At 42.0% G+C, this 20,983-nt stretch overlaps 1 protein-coding gene across 3 annotated transcripts in view; it reads right to left on the bottom strand.

The window, feature by feature from the left end:
* The window catches only part of LOC147705933 (hemicentin-2-like), a 468,035-nt gene that overhangs the window by 164,719 nt on the left and 282,333 nt on the right, over positions 1-20,983 (bottom strand). For all 3 annotated transcript variants that reach the window (XM_086932399.1, XM_086932398.1, XM_086932400.1), the window contains one exon: positions 4,813-5,181. In XM_086932399.1, the coding sequence (XP_086788525.1) occupies positions 4,813-5,181 (369 nt within the window). The remainder of the gene's footprint in view (positions 1-4,812; positions 5,182-20,983) is intronic.

Consider the following 20,983-nt stretch of genomic DNA (forward strand, 5'->3'; position numbering starts at 1 on the left):
AGCTATAAAGCTGTGATTATATTCTACTAAGGTACCCTGTGAAAGAAAGAAGGACTCAAACAAGAACTGGAATATGCATTTACAAATGCCATGCCAGGGTACTAAAATGTCAGTAAGTATCTATCACTTTTAAGGTTGAAGAACAAGTGGGTATTCACAGTATTGTTTATCTTTCCAGTTTTACATAAGTCAAGTAGAAACTAAAACTCATCTTTCACAAGTGAGTGTGTAGTGATATCGCTAACTGAAACAAGTGATCAATATAAATATTTGGGGGCTGAGCCTTTAAAAAAATGAAAGATGCCATCAGCAATTAACCTTAGTGGACGTGCAAAGGGATTCTCCCATATAAGTATTCAATCAAGTGTTTAAAAATGGCACATCCATCTTTATCTCCTATGTTGCAGATGATGAACTACAAATTGTTTCCAAGTATTGCTTATGCCATTGAAGTTTTACCCAGTAAATAAAAAAGGTGGTTAGAACGGGTTTAAAGTAAAGTATTCAATTTCCTATTTAGTCACCAGCACAGTTAAGATTAGAATGCAATCTGGTATAACAAGATAGAGCATTAAAAACTGAAGTTGAGGTACAGACTAAGAAATGCTAGTCTTGGAAAATGAAAACCTCTTGTAGGGAAAGAAGTGTAATTAGCCAGGAAAGGCGATCAAATACTTGGGCATGTTGCTTAGATAATTGAATTCTCAGTTTGAATATACAAAATTATTGGAATGTTCACTAACATTTAATCAATTTAAAAACCCCCTCAGTGAACAAATAATATATCTCAAATTTTATGATGATGCAGCTCCTTCTGTAAATGGAAACATGGCTATGTAAGTAAGCCCATATCACAAAACAAAGGAAAGATTTTTGTACTGACTTCTTTTGAAAAGTTTAATTTCCAAACACTTGCCTCATACTGGGAAACATGTGCTACAATGGAATGTTGACTTCGAGGGTTTAAGAATTATATTCCAAGTCTGTCTTTATTTTCAGCTATTGGAAATTCAGAAAAAGATGGCTATGTCTTAAATTAGATATACATATAATTTGTTCATGTGCAGCAGCCATCAAATAAGTCTTAGAGGGCAGTGTGCCGCAAGTGTAGGTACGATTTGTTAAATTAATTTTGATAGTGGAAAAGAAAATAACGCCCACCACTTTAATTAGTGAAAAGATTGTAAGCCCTTCAGAAACTTTCTAATGTGATAACAGATTTTTAATTTCTGTGTAGGGGCCAGTGGCTAATAGATAGAAATATCCCACTCTCTTAATTTATTTTTATGCAGAAAATGAGTTATAGTTTTAATTAACTAAACAAATATACTTAATTTAATTTGGTTTGATTTGGGATTTCTCACCATTTCTTTACACATGTAAATTGCTTAGTTGTTATGGCTGCTATCCCAATGAAAAGGCTGCCCTTCCAACTTTTAAGGGCTGGGGGATTCATCCTGCATTCTAAATTATAAGATGCTATGTAGACCCTTTCGTATGTTGATGCAGTCGTTTTAGCCCATTAAGAGTCGGTTTAGCGTCCATAATCTGTTGTTCATGGTATTAAACTCTAGTTTAAATCCTAAATGTACATCGTTCTTGAGGTTGCAGCCGATATTTGAATGCCCTTTGTTTATAGAAGGAGACTGTCCTCAGTTCAAGTTGATCCTGGTGATCACGCAAATAGCAAAGGGGGTGATTAGGATGGCAATCCGCCAGCCATTGCAATACGATTTACCCCTGCCATATTATAATGGCAGGGGGTATCGCGGCGGAAGCAAAGTGCGTCCGCTGCTTTGCCGCCAATCAGCCATCATTCCGATTGCCGGCCGGGCGGACTTGGGCCTTAATATGGTGGCGGTGCTTAGCAGGCACCGCCATCCATATTAGTATTTGTGGTTTTAAAGGCCTTTCCATGGCGGTGATGCTGCCATGAAAAGGCTGGTGGGGAATTGCTTTGGGGGCCTGTTGCGGGCCCCCGGGGGGTGGGGGACTGCATGGGCACCCCCCTACATTGCCAAGCACAAGGTGGCAGGCACCGCACAGTACCTGCCATCAAGTTACATTATGGTGGGAATATAAGTTCAATACAAGTAGTCAAATCACACATCTTGAAGTATGGCTAGGTAGCTATCTACACTCGGTACTCATTGTGTAGTTATATGCTGGTTATCAATGTGAAGTGTGATAGCCTGCCAATCGCTGGTCTCGTGGAGGTTAGCAGAAAAAATATATTAGTGATAAAGTAACATTGTGGAGCAGGTATGCCAGGGTTTGTCTGTGCCTGATTCTGTTAACTGATCTATAGAGGATAGGGCATGTGTGTAACTTGATTTCAGCCTTAGCTTTAGAGGCTTGACACACCGATGTTCAGCCCGCCAGACACTGCTGCTACATTTAACTTGTGACCTCTAGGTGAGTGGGGTCCTCAGACCGGAACTGCTGTTCCTTGTTGTTTTTAATGCTGTTGCTCCTCTTGTTTTTAAATCACCGGAAACTTCTCCACCTGAACACATGTGAGCATGTCACTCACTGTTTCACTTCCACAGCATGCTAGTAGCCACCAACACTAGCATGACACTGAATGCACCAGGTCTCACAAAGAGTGGATTAATGTAATGTACCTACTAGAGTGATGTAACCAAGTACATTCTCCAATTTTGTCTCCTTACCACAGGCATGGAACAATGTAGATGCAGGTACTTTAATTCTCATATGTACACATAAGCACTGATACTTAAAAAGATCAGCCATACTGTAGACAATGAGTATTGTTCTGTATAGGTCCTGAAGAATCGTGGGTAAATTAACCCTTGCGAGAAACATGTCGACCACAATTCTTACCTATTAGCACAGTCTTGAGCACGGAAAACATTACTTTCCAAGTCTCCTAGGCTAATTGTTGTTTTTAGTTAGCACATGGGACCACCCGAATAAAGTTCCTTCTGGTACCCCTGCGCTATTTTAAGTTCACATACCGTCTACAATCACTTCTGGCCCCTCACCCGCACTTCACCCTAAGGGCAGTTGGATTAAAAGATCTCCGTTAAAGAGCCCCTCTTTGAGGTGTTGCCTGTTGGGTATTGCACCGCCCACCCAACGAGGAGCATTGCCCATGATGAAGCATGACACCTGCAAGGGTGTGTGAGGCCAATATATCCAACAAAATGGATACCCATAGGCGGGTTACCCTTTAACCCCCTACATAGATTCACTCTCCTTTGACCTGTATTTTCTAAACCAGGAACAACCCAGCCCCCTCCTTGGTACCAGTTATCTGAAGGCCTATTGCTGCGGTCTGGACCTTCCACTCTCCCCTTGAGTGGTAATTCGGCCCTCTGGATCCATATAGATCCCTCTTCCCCCCTTGTTGTACACAGGACTTAATAACCCCCATAGTGAGAGAGATTTTAATACAATTTTGGCATTATTTCGATCCTATTTCAATGGATTGGGAGACCACAGATGAATTCCCAGAATATTACAAGTGTGACTGCACAATAATTTAGGGCCCAAAGTGGACTACTAATAAAGGGGCCACTAGGTGCTTTAATGTTACTTGCAGCAAATCCATGATGGAATGTCATAAAAAGTTACTTGAAGTATGATATGGGATATAGGCAAAAATAAAGATTTTAGGCAGCCCACACAGGAATTAAAGCCTGGAGATCATAATGGATGACTTTCGTAGTCAATTACTTTGGAAATGAATAGCACGGTGGACTCAGAAACAAGCACTGAATGTGGTCATATCAGGGAAGAGTTAGCTTTGACATTTTAAAAATGTGTGTGCTTTAATCAAGGACAATATGGAATGTATCTCACCTTCCTTTCACTTTAGGGAAACAATAACAATGTATCTTGGTGAGGTTAAATGTATTAACAATAGTCCCGTTTATACAGAGCTCGTGCTCAATAGAGTCGCAGTATATATTCATAAGAACAATAGTTCCCTCTGGGACCAACTTTTGACTAATTATTTGCGATTCCGAGGCCTCTCTATCATTATTACCATCTATAAAATGAGAAATAGGGACTGCTTTAGTCCGAGCTCACTCCTGGATACATCACTCAATAGCCTTTGGCAGATCCAGATTGAGATTGGAGTCAAAGATGAACTGGTGCCCCTCTAGAGAAGTTGCATACTACCATGCAATCAATTGTTTGTTATGGTTGTGGGGGAGAATGCACCCATTTAATTAGACTAGGACATTTTTCTTTCCACTTTCCTTTTCACCCTCTATGCAGACCCCCTGGTTGGAGAGCTCAGGCCTGTCCCTCCAATATCTCTATAATTGGTATTAGATGTACCCTTTTCTATTATGTGCAGGCACAGCTATCCTTATTTATTTCTAAGACACAGATTGGTCTGGAACATCTAGTTGTAAATTCAATGGAGCCAGCCATGCTGGGGGCTCTGATTGCCAATTGATACAGCGGACTGAAACATTTATAGACATAATTCGACTTGTATTAAATAGCTAGCAAAGGTAGAACTGTGAAGGGACATAGATCATTACAGAGAGCTCTGATGCTAACAGAATCTAAAGCTCTCTTTTGGCTCTAATAGTCAGGCTATTGAATTGCAAAGCAATAAGATGAAATGTACCCACTGCCAGCTCCAATGTAGCGAAACCATAACCAATGTTACCAGCATCAGACCCAATGTAACTGAATCATAACAAATGTACCCATCACTGGGCCCAATGTAGCTGAACCATAACAAATGTACCAAAAACCAGGCTGGCTGGAAGAAGCCAAAATAAACATACTCAGAGGCAAGTCCAATGCTGAAAATGATATTAGGCTTACCCATCACAACGCATGGCCTGGATTTCTCAGCCAGAACCTTGTCAGCACTGAGGAACCTGCAGAAGAACTCAGCGCCGTCGTCCTCACTTTTGGATACCTGGAAGACCAGCGAGGATGAGAAGCTCCTCTTTACACCACACAATCCACCTTTCACCAAGGTACTTCTGCATGAGTAGCGGTTACGGTTCACCAACTCTGTGTAATCCTCAGACCAGCGGTTCACCTTGGTCTCTCGAATCTCCTGCTCTTGGCCAAGCCTTTTAATCACCCACACAGCCATGATGTTGTCTGGCACCCGACCCTTCATCTGGCAGTCCAAGGTAATGATGCTCCCATCGATCCAGTCATTCAGGGACACAATTTCCCCCACTGTAGGAGGGAAAACAGGGAAAAACAAGAGCAGAGACAGGTGGGATGAGAGTGTAGCACAGACCAGGACCTCGCAGTGGACCCTATGTGAGAGATGGCAATGTCCCATTTCAGAAGATGCACACAGCACCACTACTCATATTCACCACACAAAGACCCCCATGAACCAGAAGGTTCCTCTGTATGGAGCTAAAATGAAAGATAACCATAAAGCCACTGTTCGGATTCAGATATGATTAGAAACACATTCATTACAAAACACATTTAAGCCTTTTCTGCCATGCCCTCAACATTTTAACTTTTATGTCTCTACCTGTACCCACATTCTTCATATCAGATGCTCACAAAGCACTTAATAAAATAGCCCTGCATTCACAGAGACCTCTCCCATATCCTTTTGACCTAAACCACCCTCCTTGACTTTGTTAGAGAAACCTTTAAAATTTGACATAAAAATTCCAATCTATCTGCAATACATACATTCTTTCTTTATTCCACAAAACCTAAGGCCTGAATCTTTGCTCTAAGTTATCAACTATGTGTGCGACATATTGTCATGCACCTCATCCTTTAAAAGGTACCCAGCGACAATGCTGCCTATGGTTATCAGGTGGTTGTGACTCGGTTGAACATCCTTAGTGTGATCCAATTTCGGCTACAATGGTAATTCATGGCAAAACCTCTTTATGATCCCTAGACTGTGATAAGGCAATGTCACCATCAATTATTTGTGCTTAATGAAATGTAAGCTGTAACACATCTAACCATTACAACATGTACACACATTATTTTTCATTTCAATTTAGTGAAACAAGTGATTTATACCTTTGTTTAAATTTAGATAGGGAATAGGCATCATAACATCTTACTCCATTTTGAAAAGCCAATGTTGCATTTCGATTTGTTGTGCATATTTCATTCTCTTTGCTTCAGACACTTGAGTTGTTATGTTCTATTTAGACATCGTTTCCATTAGCTTATTGTGTGAAGATCATGTTTTTTTAAAAATAATTTGTTTAACAATGTTTCTTAGCGCCTGCATGGGATGGGAGGCAGAGGAGGTGAATACACCTTTGTGCGATATTGTGAAGTTCACAACAATGTAAGAAGCTGGCATTGTATTATCTATGGGAAGGAGGCTGACACCAAGTATAGAGAGAACACTGGGTTTTCATTGGATCTTACTCAGTGGGAAACTGTAGGACATATCATTTGGTTGTAATTTCATGTTTTAATTGTGTGAAGCTTGTTAGGTAGTTAGAACAATGGCCACAGTCCACCTTTGCAGGCAGACATTTCTTTCTTTCTCTCTCAAGACCCAATTCTCCTTATATTTTTGCTTATAGACTTACCTTCTAGAGAAAAGACATTAACTCTTCTTCGTAATTGGAAACGTCATGTGGTTCTTCTTTTGATGCTATATTCGTGGATACCTGCTGCTTCTGAAATTTCCCAATTTACTGACAACCTTAACTTAGCATTAGGGAGTTTCCTTCATGGGAACAAGACGTTGCCTTATTTTGCAAATGTTATCTTTAATAATGTGTGCTTGCATTTGCCAATTTGATTTACCTGGATTATATTCATACATGCTGTATTCAGGTAAACATTGAGGCTATTTTTAATTAATTTGATTTGAGATTGTAACTTTACTAATATGCTTAAAAATCTTCATGGTTTGCAAACGTACTTCTCGTTATCATTACTGTGGGGCAAAATCGATTCACGGTAATTGAAATGTAACTGGATTTGTGAATTTAGCCTTAGTTTGAGAGAAAAGTCCATCCTAGTGGACACAGCAGAGTTCAAAGTTTGCACCAAGTTTATGCAGTGCAAATATAATTGTTATTTATCCTGCTACTAACAATACCATAGAACTGAGTCTAAAGGCACAGCTGATCCAGCCTGGTAAATGTAAACAGGACAGAGGAATTAACCTTGTCATGACATGGGAGTGATGGCATGCTACTAGAAGTGCAGAATATTTTCCTAGTATAACCTGAATTGAAGTTTATTCTCATCACAGCATGCATTCCAAAATATCAAACTTGGGCATATTAACACGGTTGATTATAGTTTTTTCTCAAGCTATCTCTTACCGGGAGCAGAATGTTCAGAATGTAAAAGAGAAGAAGCTGCCATTGCTTGTCTCAATGTCAAAATATACTATAGTAAAAATTAAATGCTGATTACCAGCTGTGGTATCTGTCCATCAGCTATGTTACTAGCACCGTTGAAAATACCAGAAACTGTAGAATAGACTAGAACAGGGGAACATTGCGGTAACAAAGTTCTAGAATATAGAGTGAGGAGCCTGCGTGCTCCAGAATTTGCAGTTGGTATGCTGTGGCTGAGATGTATGGAATCAATCAGATGTTCCTCTTCACTCCCTGATCCGCATATTAAATAACCCCCTTATCCGGCATTAGACACTGGCAACGAGGATGGGATACGTCCAGGTACACCTCAACACGCACTTGATGCAGCAGGAAAATGGAGTGTGGCCACTCTCAGGAACTGAAAGGTATTCAGGGAAGTACCCTGGTCCAACAATTGAGTCCAGGATTGCTGAGTCAAATGGACTCTGGTATGCAGTGAGTACATTTGCAGATAGTTGCTGGCTGTGAGCCTGAGCAGCATGTATGTGGCTACTGGCGGAAGCCGCTGTGATGGCTTAACGGTTGTCCCGACGTGACCACTGTTCACTGCTTGAGCTATTAACCTGGAAGAAAATTGAGTGCAAGAGAATGAGGGGATTTTAACCTCTTTTGAGAGTGTTGACATTTAGAGAGAGTGGTGACTGTGTGACATATGTCTCTGCTCCCGACATCAGCATGAGGGGGCCTGCAGCTTTCTGAAGAGGGTAAGCGCTGTACATGAGGAGCCCCCTCACATTGCACCGCTGAACTTAAGCGTTACAGACTTTTGGAAGCGTGTTTGATGCCATGTGCACAGAGCAAAGAACTGTTGTTGCGTGCTATGGGATGCCTGCTGAGCACGAGATTTCGCCATTGTTAATGTTCCTCACTCACTAGGGGTGCACACTGAACATAAGTGGCTACATATGGATGTCAGCATGCACTTGCAGCTATGAACTCTTGTGGGTATGAGCCGCCATGAACTTATTTCAATCGCAGCACAATGAGGAGAATTCAGCGCCAAGAACCCGAAGTAAGGTCTCCCTTCTGTAGGACCACTAACCTTCCTTAAATCTGCCTTTTTAGGTGAAATCAGCATCCCTTTCCCTGGAGTTCTGCGAGAGCCTGAAGGGAAGAGCATTAGGGAGGAGCTGTAGAAAGATTTTCTGTGGTACGCCACCTCCTGCCCAGCGGTTGCCACGTTTGGTCCTAAGCCTGCAAGGAGCACTCATCTCATCGGTTCCCTTGCTTCAGAGCCCTCTGTCTAAACCGAGCCAGTGCCTCCTGAAGACAGTGAGGAACACCACACTGATATTGGTAGCGATAAAAAGAGAACAGTAAGTCAGTGTGTGAATTTGTTAAGCTTTGTCATATATTGAGAGGCCCTAGACCCTACTTGGTCTTGAGTGTGGAGGGATTGGAGAAAGTGGGTTGGGGATATGAAAAAAATGGAAAAAAATCTTTCACAATGATTCCATTATTTGTGGACCCAATTTGGGTCTAGAGATGAAGACTGCACTATTGCAACATTGTATAGGAGCATAAAGACAAGATACCCCAGAGCATCTACCTGATCTGAGTGCTGAGAATCCAGGGGGTTAAATGAATACAAAATAAGCAAGTAATCAGATATTCATTGCCTGCCATGAATCAGAACAATCATGGACCGCTATCATTTTGGGAAGTGCTCACAAAAAGAAGGAGAAACATTAGAGGAATTTGTGTCTTAGTTGCATAAATTGGCATCCTCATGTAAGTTTAAAGCAACAAACGATGAACGCATCAGGGACCAATTTTTGTTGAATTGCAAAACTGAAAGGATAGGGGAGGAACTTTGGCTAAAAGATTATACTCTCTTGGGACATGTGTTGATTGTGGCAAAAAAAAGAAGAGTTCATGTTTAGATATGTAGATATGTGAAAGAAATGAAGCAATACGCTAATAGAAAGGAAAATGTACAAATGATTGAGGAAGAGAAAATGGTGGTACAAGTAGTTAAGGGCACTCCTACAACAAAGAGCAGGTGGAGTGTCTGCACCTTCAAGGGACAATGCTACAAATGTGGGAGGGCTGGCCACATGACGAACAGTAAGGAATGCCCAACAATTCCATAGGCAATAAGTGTGGGAGGAAAGGACATTTCATGGCGTGCTTTAGAAGTAGCTCTGGTAGCAAGAAACCTGACAAACAAGGTATATATATACGAGGTGTGCAAAGAAATTGTACGGCAGAGTACTGACGGAGGGTCTTGAAACCCGAATGAGGATAGAAGACTTTTAGGTTGAGGTCATGTTTGATTTATGCTCTAACAGCTAGTGCGGTCAACCTCGAAGCGGAGGAACCAGGTTCAAGTCTCAGTAGGGACGCTCAAAATCCTATGATTCTGGGAAATCACTTAATCTACTTGCGCCTAACAAAATAAACATGTGTCTGTAATGCAACTGGTGGTGATGTAAAGCGTTTTGATACCAACTGGTCAAGTTTATGCTAATATATAACTCCCCCCACCAAAAAAAAACAATCTCAAATACGGTATTTTATAAACTGTTCAAAAAACAGATGCATCTACACAAAATGGATATACACCCAGGAGGGTATGGTGGTCAGCATATTAAGATGATAGGATACATTGTGGGAAAGATTGAGTACAAAAATACATAAACAGTATGCAAAGTTTATGTTTCATGTAAAGGAAATAGGATTTTAGGATGGCAGCACAAAATGGCATAGAGGTTTATCTGAATCCTAATGCAGAACCTCAAATACGAATTTATTTATTTTTGGCATTTGTACAGCGCTCTGTTACCCGTAGGTGTCCTGGCGCTAAGTGTCACTCCTAAAGTAGAGGCGGGTCGGGAATCATTTGTTAAACAGCCATGTCTTTAACGCTCTTCTGAAGGCCATAAGGTCAGTCATTTTTCTGACGGCATGGGCCAAGGCATTCCAGGCTTTGGTTGCGCCCAGCCCAAAGCTTCTGCCTCCCCAGCGCGCTCTCCTAATGCGAGGCACGGCGATCATTCCCAGGTCTGCTGCTCTGACATTTCTGGTCGGACAATACCAATGAAAATACTGTCGAAAGAATAAGGGTCCCTTGCCTTGTAAGGTCTTGAATACTAGGCATAATGCTTTGAAAAGAATCCTCTTTCGCATTGGGAGCCAATGGAGTTTAGCCAGCTCCTGGGACACAGGGACACATTTTGGGATCCCTAATATAAGCCTGTCAGCCGCATTTTGTAATACCTGCAATTTATTAAGTACCCACTGTTGGGCACCAAGAAATAGACTATTGCAGTAGTCCAGCCTTGCCATAACCAGCGTCGTGACCACTGTTTTTCTGTCACTGCCTGGAATAAATGGAAGGATCTTACGGATGGATTTGAGCAAATAGGCAATAGAAGAAGATAGCGCATTGACCTGGGGGCGAAATGTAAGTTGATCATCGATCAGCACTCCCAGGTTTTTCAAATTAGCCACTGGGGTGGGGACCGTGCCCATCTGCTCTGGCCACCAGTTTGGACTCCAAAAGTTAGTATTTGACCCAAATACTATGACTTCAGTTTTAGCTGAATTTAGTTTAAGGCAGTTAACTGCCATCCAGTTTCCAACCGCCAGCATACAGTCCTGAAAATTCCTTGCTTCTCCTTCTTCCATCCCCGGTAGTAAAGACACCACAATCTGGGTGTCGTCAGCATACGATGTAAGATCAAAGCCAAAGGCCTGGATTACTGGAGCCAATGAGCTGACATAAACATTGAATAACGTGGGGCTCAGGGACGAGCCCTGAGGAACTCCACAGGGCAAGATGAAAGGTTTTGATTCATAGTCTCCTATGGCCACGCTTTGGACTCTGCCAGACAGGAAAGCTTTAAGTATGTCAAGTGCCTTCCCTTGTACTCCGCAGGCCTTCAGACGGTCAAGTAAGATCCATGGTGGACCGTATCGAAGGCCGTGGAGAGGTCCAGCAACACCAGGGCAGCCCTCCCTCCCGCATCGGTCACCGCTCTGATCTCCTCAGTTGTTTTAATGAGGGTGGATTCCGTGCTGTCTGAAACCATGTTGGGAAGGGTCAAGAGTTTGAGTGGCCGCAAGGAAGGAGCTTAATTGAGTATTCAGGGCCTTTTCTATTAGTTTAGCTGGTAGAAGGAGCCTTGCTATTGGGTGATAGCTATTTGGGTCCCTAATATCCAAGTTTGGTTTTTTAAGTAGGGGCAAAATGGAGGCATGTTTCCAGCATGCTGGGAAACCTCCTGTCGTAAGCATGTTATTAAAGACGGTCACCAATGATGTGACTATCAGCCCTGGGGCCATTTTTAACACAGCCACCGGGCAATGGTCTGACGGAGTGCCTGATCTCGTCGCTAGTAGTAGCCGCGTGATTTCTTCGCTGTTTACTGGTAAAAAACAATTCAATTTTTGCCCGAGGGTAAGCTCCATTACATTTTCTGGGGTAGTAGCCTGATCCAGAATTTTAACAAGGATATAGAGGTCGGATTTGCTTTTGATAAATAATATGCTGAAGTATTCACAGAAAAGTTGGGATACCTCAAGCAATATGTGCACCAGATAAAATTGAACGAGAAAGCAGTTCGGGTGTCAGTTAAAGTACATAGTCTTCCCTTAAGCATATAGAACGCAGTGAGAGAGGAGTTAGAAAAATCGTGCAAGCTGGATGTAATTGAACCTGTGGAAGCAACTGAATGCTTAGCAACCACCGATTGGAGCGAAAAAAGTAGACCACAAGATTTGCCTATGTGTTGCATTTAAAGCCCTCAACAAAGAGGTAGTTGTTGACAAGTTTCCTTTACCAAACATCGCAGAGATGGTCACACTGCAGTTGGAGCAAAACTCTTCTCTGTATTAAATCTTACATCCACCTATTACCATATCTGCCTTCACCCAACTCTCAACAACTCACTGTTTTCATTACACTCATGGGGGCGTACAAATTTAAACGCATCCTGTTTGGTCTGGTAATGGCAATGTCAGTCCGTCAGTGAGCCATATCTAATGTACTGTCTTGAATCCTGGAGGTGTTCTGTTATCAGAATGATATGCTGATATTTGGGAACTTTTAGACACAGCATAATGAAAGACTTAGACAGGTTTTGGACAGATTCAAAGATTATGGTCTTACTATAAGAAAAGACAAATGTAAACTTTAATTTACTGAAATAAACTATCTTCGGCATTCATTCACTTTTGAAGGGGTACAACACAAAGCAGATCTGGTGAACACCATATTGAAATTAGTGGCACCCAAAACTGAGAAACAAACTGAGATCCTTTTTAGGAATGATAGAATTTTATAGTAATTTCATCAGAAACTTTGTCAGATGAACGTGCCATATACTCAAAATGTTAAACAATAGGTTGACCTTTGATGGGGTTCGGCATTGCAAGAGAGAATTAAGAATGCTTTGACCAGTGCAGAAGACTTTAAAGAGTTTGTTCCAGGGAACAAAATTCATCATTACAACAGATGCTAGTTCAAAAGGGCCAGGGGCTGTAATTGTACAAGGAAGTGGAAAAGGTAAGGAAACCATTGCATTTACCTCAAGAGCAGTCAGGCAATTGGAGGTCAACTATTTTGCAATTGGAAAAAACATTGGCGGGGTACTGGGCCCTAAACAAATTCAAGAACTTTACATGGGGGAATGTGATCAAGTTAAGGACAGACCACACTCAAGGAGGTGTTTACAAAAAAAGGACTGGAGGCAATTTCCAGTAGAATTAAAAGATGGGTCATTAATCTACAAGAATACACATTTGACGTAAAATAGTACACATAACTTTGCAGCAGATTGCTTGTTCCAATTGATTGATGACATTGAAAAGAAAGAGAAAGTCTGTGATAACCAAAGTGAGGATAAAGAATTACACAAAGAAAATGTGTGTGTGATCACCAAAGGGGTGGTTGAGGAGCAAAATTGAAAAAAGCGTAGAAACAGATACCATTCTAAGTAAAGTACGAGATTTGTTAATCCAGGGTTGGGATGATGTCAAAATGAATAAAGAGTAGCTTAGGCCATATTAAAAGGTCAGAGAAGAATTATCAGAAGTAGATGGATGCCTCTTTAAAGGCAAAACATTGTTACCTCCTGAAAACCTCAGGAGAAAACGGACTGAAATAGCACACTTACGCCATTTGGGGATACCCAAAACCAAGCAAAGGTTGAGGTTAAACATTTGGTGGTCTGGAATGGATGTACTGGTAGAAACGGAGTTAAGGAATTATATAGCCTGCTCCACCAGTGATAAGGTAGCAAAATTACACACTCCACTTACGCACTGTCGCACCCTACCTGAAGGTCCTTGGGCAGATGTAGAAATGGGCATCATTATTCCACTGACGAGAGAGAGGAATTCCTCATATATTTTAGTTTTAGTCAATGTCCGCTCGACCTCAATCATAAACTTCCTGATAGGGATATTCTTACGCAGGGGACTACCCAACACCCTTTTAACTGACAGAGGTGTTTAGTTCTGCTCTCTAGAAATGGAGGAATATATGAACTGTAATGGAATACCACACACGCTTAGTGCCCTGCATCACCCAGAAACCAATGGGCCAGGAGAAAGAATTAACAAAATACTCAAAGAGGGTATTCAGCTGGCAAGAGCTAATGGGTTGTACTGTAAAGAGGGGGTTTGGGGGCAAATAGAAGCTTATTGCTTAACTCTTCATAAGTCAAGAGGGCTGACTCCCTTCTAGTTGTTAAACAGTAGGAAGCCCAATTCTAGACAGGTACCTGGGTGGATAAAATTGCACAAAGGCTGGAAGATGGTTGATGTTGGTCAACAGTAGAGTAAAAATGAGTTGGAGTTGCAAAAAGCACGCAAGGAGGGGTTTGACAAATTGCATAACACCAAAGTTATCAAGTTTAAGGTGGGTGATAGGGTAAGAGTGAAAGTTCCAGCTGGAAAACAATGGTCAAAATGTACTGAACCCATAAAAGTCATAAAGTTCTTTCACAATGTGGTCAAGACACAGGATGGTAGAATATGGAATCTGGGAAGGGTGGTAAAACATTACTGGCCTGGACACAATGGGAAGACATGTGGAAACAACGATGAAGAAGGTCAAAAAGTGGACATACGAATGACATTTCTATGATACCAAAGGGGGAAAAGACTGTGGTTTGAGTCAGATCAAGTAGAAGGGTGACTAACCTCTGTCCCAGGGTTTCTTAAAAGTTTACTTAGTCAAGTAATACAGCCACAGTTATTACATTGTTAATTTACACCAATCTCTGGAAGTGTAATGTGTTACTCATGTCTAATTTTAACTCTGTGAAGCCATGAATGAAAATCCTTTCTTAACTTATTTGTATATGTTGCTTGTTTTTTGAAATACGTTATTCACTGTTATGTGTATCTATGCTCTCCTCTGCATTTGACCTGGTGAACAGGTCAAAGCTGTGGCAAATTTTATTAAACATGGGTATAGACCTGTCCCTAGTACATTTTTTAGCTGACCTTCACTGTGGTCTCTGTTAGGGTTACCTCGGAAGGACGTTGCACGAGTCACTTTAGGTCAGAGAGGGGGGTCAGACAGGGGTGCATTATGACCCCTCGTCTCTTTACGTTATATATTAATGCTTTAGAGACAGCTCTAAGCGAGGCGTCCCGGGATGTACCGCGTATAGGAGACATGGTTATATCAGTTCTCCTCTACGCGGACGACGACGTTCTTCTAGCTCGCTCGGGGGTAGGTCTACAAAGGCTGCTAGATACCTTTTGAAGTTTTATGGAGACCCTGGACCTGAAAATAAACACAAAAAAATCCCAAGTTATGATTGTAGGTGATTGTAGCAGAAAGAAAAAAGTGAAAACTTTCTTTTGTGGAGGTGAAGAAGTTAGAAGGGTCCCTATTTTTTCTTACTTAGGGGTCGTCTTCGACGAAAGAGGGAATTGGGGTCCGCAACAAAATAACAGAAGTACTGTATTTTCTAGATCCACCTCAGCATTCCTGGGATTTACAAAAAAACTGCGGCTAGACCAGTGGAAGCAATAATGAAGGTGTATAAAGCTAAATGTCTAGTGGTTGCCACTTATGGCTCCTCGATATGGGGCTATTCCCCCCTAGACAGAATTCAGGTGACTAAAAATAAATTTCTAAGATTGGTTTTAACAGTGCCACAGTCTACTGCCACTTATACCATTCACACAGAGTTGGGAGTGGGGTATGTTACAGATTTAATAAAAATCGCCCCCCTGACCTGCTGGCTGAAGACCTGGCTTAACCAGGAAATTTCCCTGAATCATATGACCCTTAAAGACTGCCTCTCATTGGATAAAGCCAGTAGGATCCCATGGTTGGCGTACATTAAATCAAGCTTTCTTAAAATAGGGCGACCTGAGCTTTTTTCCTCTCTGGAGACTATAACAAGACAGGATGTTTTACAGACAAAAAATGCTTTGTTGAATTTGTTGTCGCTAGAGAGGGAGGAGGTGGAAATGAGGAAACCTACTGTTAGAGCAAATTATGTTTTAGTTAGCTCCCCTGGACCTGAGCTCTATCTTACTATAGTGAATTGCCCCTATCATCGGCATCTGTCAATCAGATTTCGTTTTAACTTGATTCATTTGACATTAGGCTGTTTTCCCATATGGGGCACTCCAGAAAATTCCAGCCCTTGTAAATGTGATAACTTCTCGGCACAGGACACTTTGCACTTCATTATGTTCTGCGATTACTATTCGGACATTAGGAAGAAGTTCTTGCTTCCCATTTTAAGGGAGGCAGGGTTTTTACAGGTTAGGCCAGCCCTCCTGTATTTACAATTGCTAAATACTCCCCGTATTATATTCCATGTTGCTAGTTTTTTAGTAGCTGTTGTGCGGATTAAGAACAAGAGTATTTGTGCCCCATTTATCTTAGGTTGACCTTGATTGGGAGGAATTCATTTTAGATTTACGGCACTAATGTAGTATCAAATCGTAATTGAGATTTTTTTACTTTTCTAGTGATGAATTTTTTATCAAACTTTTTCGGGACATTTTAATATGTATAATTATTGTTGTTTATGTTATATGAATATAAATGTACCTCTGTCTTTTTATGATATTAAGTTATCAAATATAAAAGTAATTTGACTGACTGACTGAGTGTATCTATGCTTTCTGGGATGGGAATCTTTGGAAAATACATTTTCTGAAAAAAGGGAGATGCGTTGTATCTGTCTGTCACCCATGTCACTTGCACTGCAAAAAATACCAGAACATTGTAGAATAGACTAGAACAGTGGAACCTTGAGGTCATAAAGTTCTAGAATGTAGAGTGAGGAGCATGCACCTTGGCAGTTGGTATACTGTGGCTGAGGTGTATGGAATAATCCTGATGCTTCTCTCCACTCTCTGGTCTGCTTATTGATTAACCCTCTTATGGTGCATTGAACACCAGCTCTGTCAGTTTCAATGACAAATAAATGCATTGTAGTGTAAATTATAATACGTTGCTGAAAAACACTCCAACAGCTCCTAAAAGGAACAACATCTTCCCTGAAATACCATTTGATAGCCTCAGAACATACTGCTCACATTATGGTATCTACATTACATCTATAGAAGTTTCTGCTTTTCAGATGTTTGTCAACTGTGAAAGTGGCAATGGAAGCCCAACTAAAAACAAGAAAACAAAAAACAATAATTCTAAGAAGCCCCTGTTGAAAACCTAGCCATAGTAGGCAATACAATAGGGCCCCTGGTGAAAACCTATTCACAGCAGCCAAAAACATTCCATGATTTTTCCACCTCCAATAAGCAGATCTACAGGAAGCATAGACATTACCATCTCAAAACAGTCATGAGTGTAAGGAAGAAAGTGTTCTGTGTTGCTTTGGTAAGGTTTTCGGCCCTACCCGTGTACGTTTTTATTAACAATTATATATTAGTATAGTGAGCTCGACAATACCTTAACTCTTTACATATGCTGACATGAGAGCTGTGGTTTTAAGGCAAGGGATACCTAAAGTCTACCCCCATTCAGAATAAGTGCAACTAATGACCTCAAATCCAGGTTTGATGTAACAGGCAATGGTGGCCCATGCTCCTTACACTCAAACATGCAATTTGCATGCCACTCCTTCCTTTCCATGGCCAATAACACAGGGCCCCATGTATAGTCATGTTGTCCTTTGCAGTATTATCCTCTAGCACTCTATGGCCATATTATGCTCATTCCCATCATGCAACATCCCACATTGTGTGAAACCTTACAATTTGTTGTCTGTCAGTCTTTGAAGCATCCTGACCTCTGCCCCTCCTCAGCCTTTTCACTTACACCACAGTGCTCAATGCAATTACCTCGAGGTACTCTATGAAAGGAAACTGGGAGTGAGGTATGCATGTGTGGCCAAGGGGCCACAGAAGCAGAGGGAACCAGCTCTGGTTGGACCCCGAGGGTACATACGAAACACTGGCTAACTTTCTACTTGTTAGCCAGGACACACCCCTAGTCGCAACCATTCCAGTTAAGAGGATGGCAGAGATGCCATCTGGTGTGCACGGCGAAGGTGAAGGGAGGAAGAAGTACTGGACGATGGAGGAGGGGTACAGTGACTGAACATGGAGGAAGAACAGCGTGACCTGAAGAACCACTGCTGGAGCGATCAAATAGAGGAAGTGGCAACACTTGCAGAGAGGAGCGACAACAGCCTGCTGAGAACGGAAAAGGAGACAGGGCTTAGGAGGCAGAATGATACATTGCCAGGTGTCCAGACGAAGCTGGAGGTCGGAGACAGAGATGGTAATGGTTTGTGCTCGACCCAGTGAAAAGGTGCTACGGACCAGGCTTAAGTGGCTCTATATCAAAGTCATGGCCTCAGACAAGTGGCAAGAAGGGGCTCTCTAGTCATTGTTTGGTGACTGGTTGCACAGGGATACCTGATTGGGCTATAGGATTGTTGTGGAGAGCACTCAAGGTGAAACAATGAACAGTGGCAGTGTTTAAATGTCACCTGGGTGAAACAGGGTGCTTAGAAACACCAGATGTTGGTTTACTGGACCATTTTCTCCACTGTGGCTGATGTTTTTTCCCTTAGAACTGCGTGTCACATAGTGGAGTTTTTACTGTCATGTCCGGTGTAGGTGATGGGATACCAAAGAGAATTTTGGCCTGAATACTAAGGCCTTCCTTTACTTCTCAGAGAGGAATATTCTGAGCCCGTAGTGAGAAGCAGAAGAGGAGTCGAAGACCAGAGGATAGCCAATCTAAAGAAATCCAAGCAACCAGAAGATCCTTATTGAAGAGGTGGAATGCCCTTAAGTTGTTTCCAATAAAAATACATGACAATTGCCACTCTGTTTCCGAGTCATACCTGACATTCTTTACAGTGGTGTCAGATGTGGGATCGTTAGTATATTCCTTGACAGGCTGTGGATATAACTCAACCGGTAACCATGGAAGACATGATTAAGCAGCTTGCAGAAGGTCAACAACACCTTCAGCTAGTAGAGGATCTAACACAAGCCACACAGTAAGACCAGGTAGACATACAAACTGCCATAAAAATCCAGCCACAGTCATTGCAGACAATCAGCAGGTGAAGGATACAGCTACCCAAAGACTGACCAATACCATTGCCAGTACGAAGGTACACCCAAATATTCCCATTTCTGTGTTACAAATGTATCAACTAGGGGAAGGCCCAATCATCTTTTTTACCAACTTTGAGAGGGTTGCTACCACAGCAGGACGGCCCCCAGAATGATGGGGTCAATATAGTGCACGCCTCTTATCAGGAGAATTGGAAACGGCTTACCATGCCACCAACCTGTGGGTACCACCTCCACAATGATATCAAGAAGATTATACTAGAGCAGTTAGGTTTTGACAAAGAATTTTATAAGGAGAAATTCTGAAAAGAAAAATGGAACCCCAAGCTAGTCCTAGAGTGCTCTTCTACAGAATCAAGGATTTAGGGAATTGATAGCTGAAACCCCCAGTACGCGACTAGAGGAAGTCTTGGATAAAGTCATTTTGGAACAATTCCTGGAAGCCCTACCGGGACACACCCGGTCCTGGTTAAACAACATTCTAATGTCTCAGTCCCGGTGGCTATAGAATTGGATTCTACTTTTCATAGGTCACCCTATTTCAGGGTCAGCCAAGCCTAAGTCACTCCTGTTTTACCCCATAACTTCTTCAAAGGCCATTCACAGGCCTATACCTGAAAGTAGGAAAGCACCAAGTACACTAAGGAGGGACTCCAGACAGGGACCACAATGTATCCAGTGTGCAGAATGTGGCCATATCGCATGCAACAGTCTCAAAAAAGTTCCCCCGGTCGAACCTATGGGGGTGAGGTTTTCAAGAGGTAGGTTCCTTTCAGCTGAAGGCAGCTCTGACAGGTACTGCAAAATGATGAAAGTAAATGGTGAACAGTTCATAGTTCTAGTGGACTCAGTGTGATGTCATTCTGTTGTTAGCCAGGAGAGGGTCAGGTCACAACAATGGTGTAGAAGGGAAACAGTGATGATCACATGCGCTCATGGGGATAGCAACCTGTATCCCATCGCAGAGGTCTCCATAAACTGGAGAGGTTGTTCAGAAACCGTGATAATGTGGGCATTAGCTTGATTGGTGAAAATAATGATTAGAGGGACTAACTATAAAGATTTTTCCCTCCTGTGGTCTTCTACTGAGAAAAGGATACCAAGATGGATTGGTTAAACTTAACTGGGGATAAGTGCAAGGGGAAGCAGACACAAAGTGAACAAGCATTTACAATACAATAGGTCTTGCAATGACATTGTTTTGAGCTATTGGCATTGTAAATGACAATGTATTTTATTTATGTTTTGGTTTTTAAAACAAATAAAAGGAATTGTCATTTGCAATGCTAATAGCTTAAACGTTTGCAAATGTGCACCTTTACTGCTCATTTTGCACTTTGAATTGACCCAAGGCAGCACTTCGCAGTGTATGTTGTGTGAAGGATCTTGGCACATTTATTGCACAGGGTCTCTGCTGAAGCAGGCATCCGAGCCGGCACGGCCAGTCGTGTCTTGAACTCCTTGAAGCTTAACCTTCTGAGACTCTACATTCCCGCTTTGAAGCCTCACCCCAAGCAGAGAGCAAACAGAGACAGCGGTGCTTCAAATTCCAAACAAAGGACCCAGAACTGGCCGCTTGAGGCCGTAGACTGGAGACGGGATGCCTTTCAACATTAACAAGTTGGATTAATAAATAAAACAAAAAAAAAGGTAAATTTTCTTTTTTTTTTACACTATCACAATGCTCCTTCACTGAAGCCCTTACAGGCTTACACCCTTTCATGCAGATAGTTCACCGCAAATGGAGTCAAAGAGGAGTCCATTTAAAAGAGAGACAGACTGAGTTTGGGGTGGGAGGAGGGGAGAGCGGGCATTTGAGGGTGAGAGAGTTTGGCAAACAGAGACAGGAAGAGTTTGGGCTTGAGGAAGAGGGGACATTTTAGAAGAGAGAAACAGACAGACATTTGGAGCGGAAGGATGGATGCTGGGATTAATGCATCTCAAAGTAACACTTTATAAACACTAGAAAACCAACAAAAACGGAGACAGGCTTCAGTCAAGTACACACAAAAAGAAAGAAGTTGTTTACGAGGTGCGGCAACTCCTCCCCGGCCCTTCCCCAGGGAGGATCTTCAGCCTTCTGTAAACAAAGCTTGCGGTTTAAAAAG

This window comes from Lissotriton vulgaris, chromosome 7 (genome assembly GCF_964263255.1).
Source record: "Lissotriton vulgaris chromosome 7, aLisVul1.2, whole genome shotgun sequence".
NCBI classification, from domain to species: Eukaryota; Metazoa; Chordata; class Amphibia; order Caudata; family Salamandridae; genus Lissotriton; species Lissotriton vulgaris.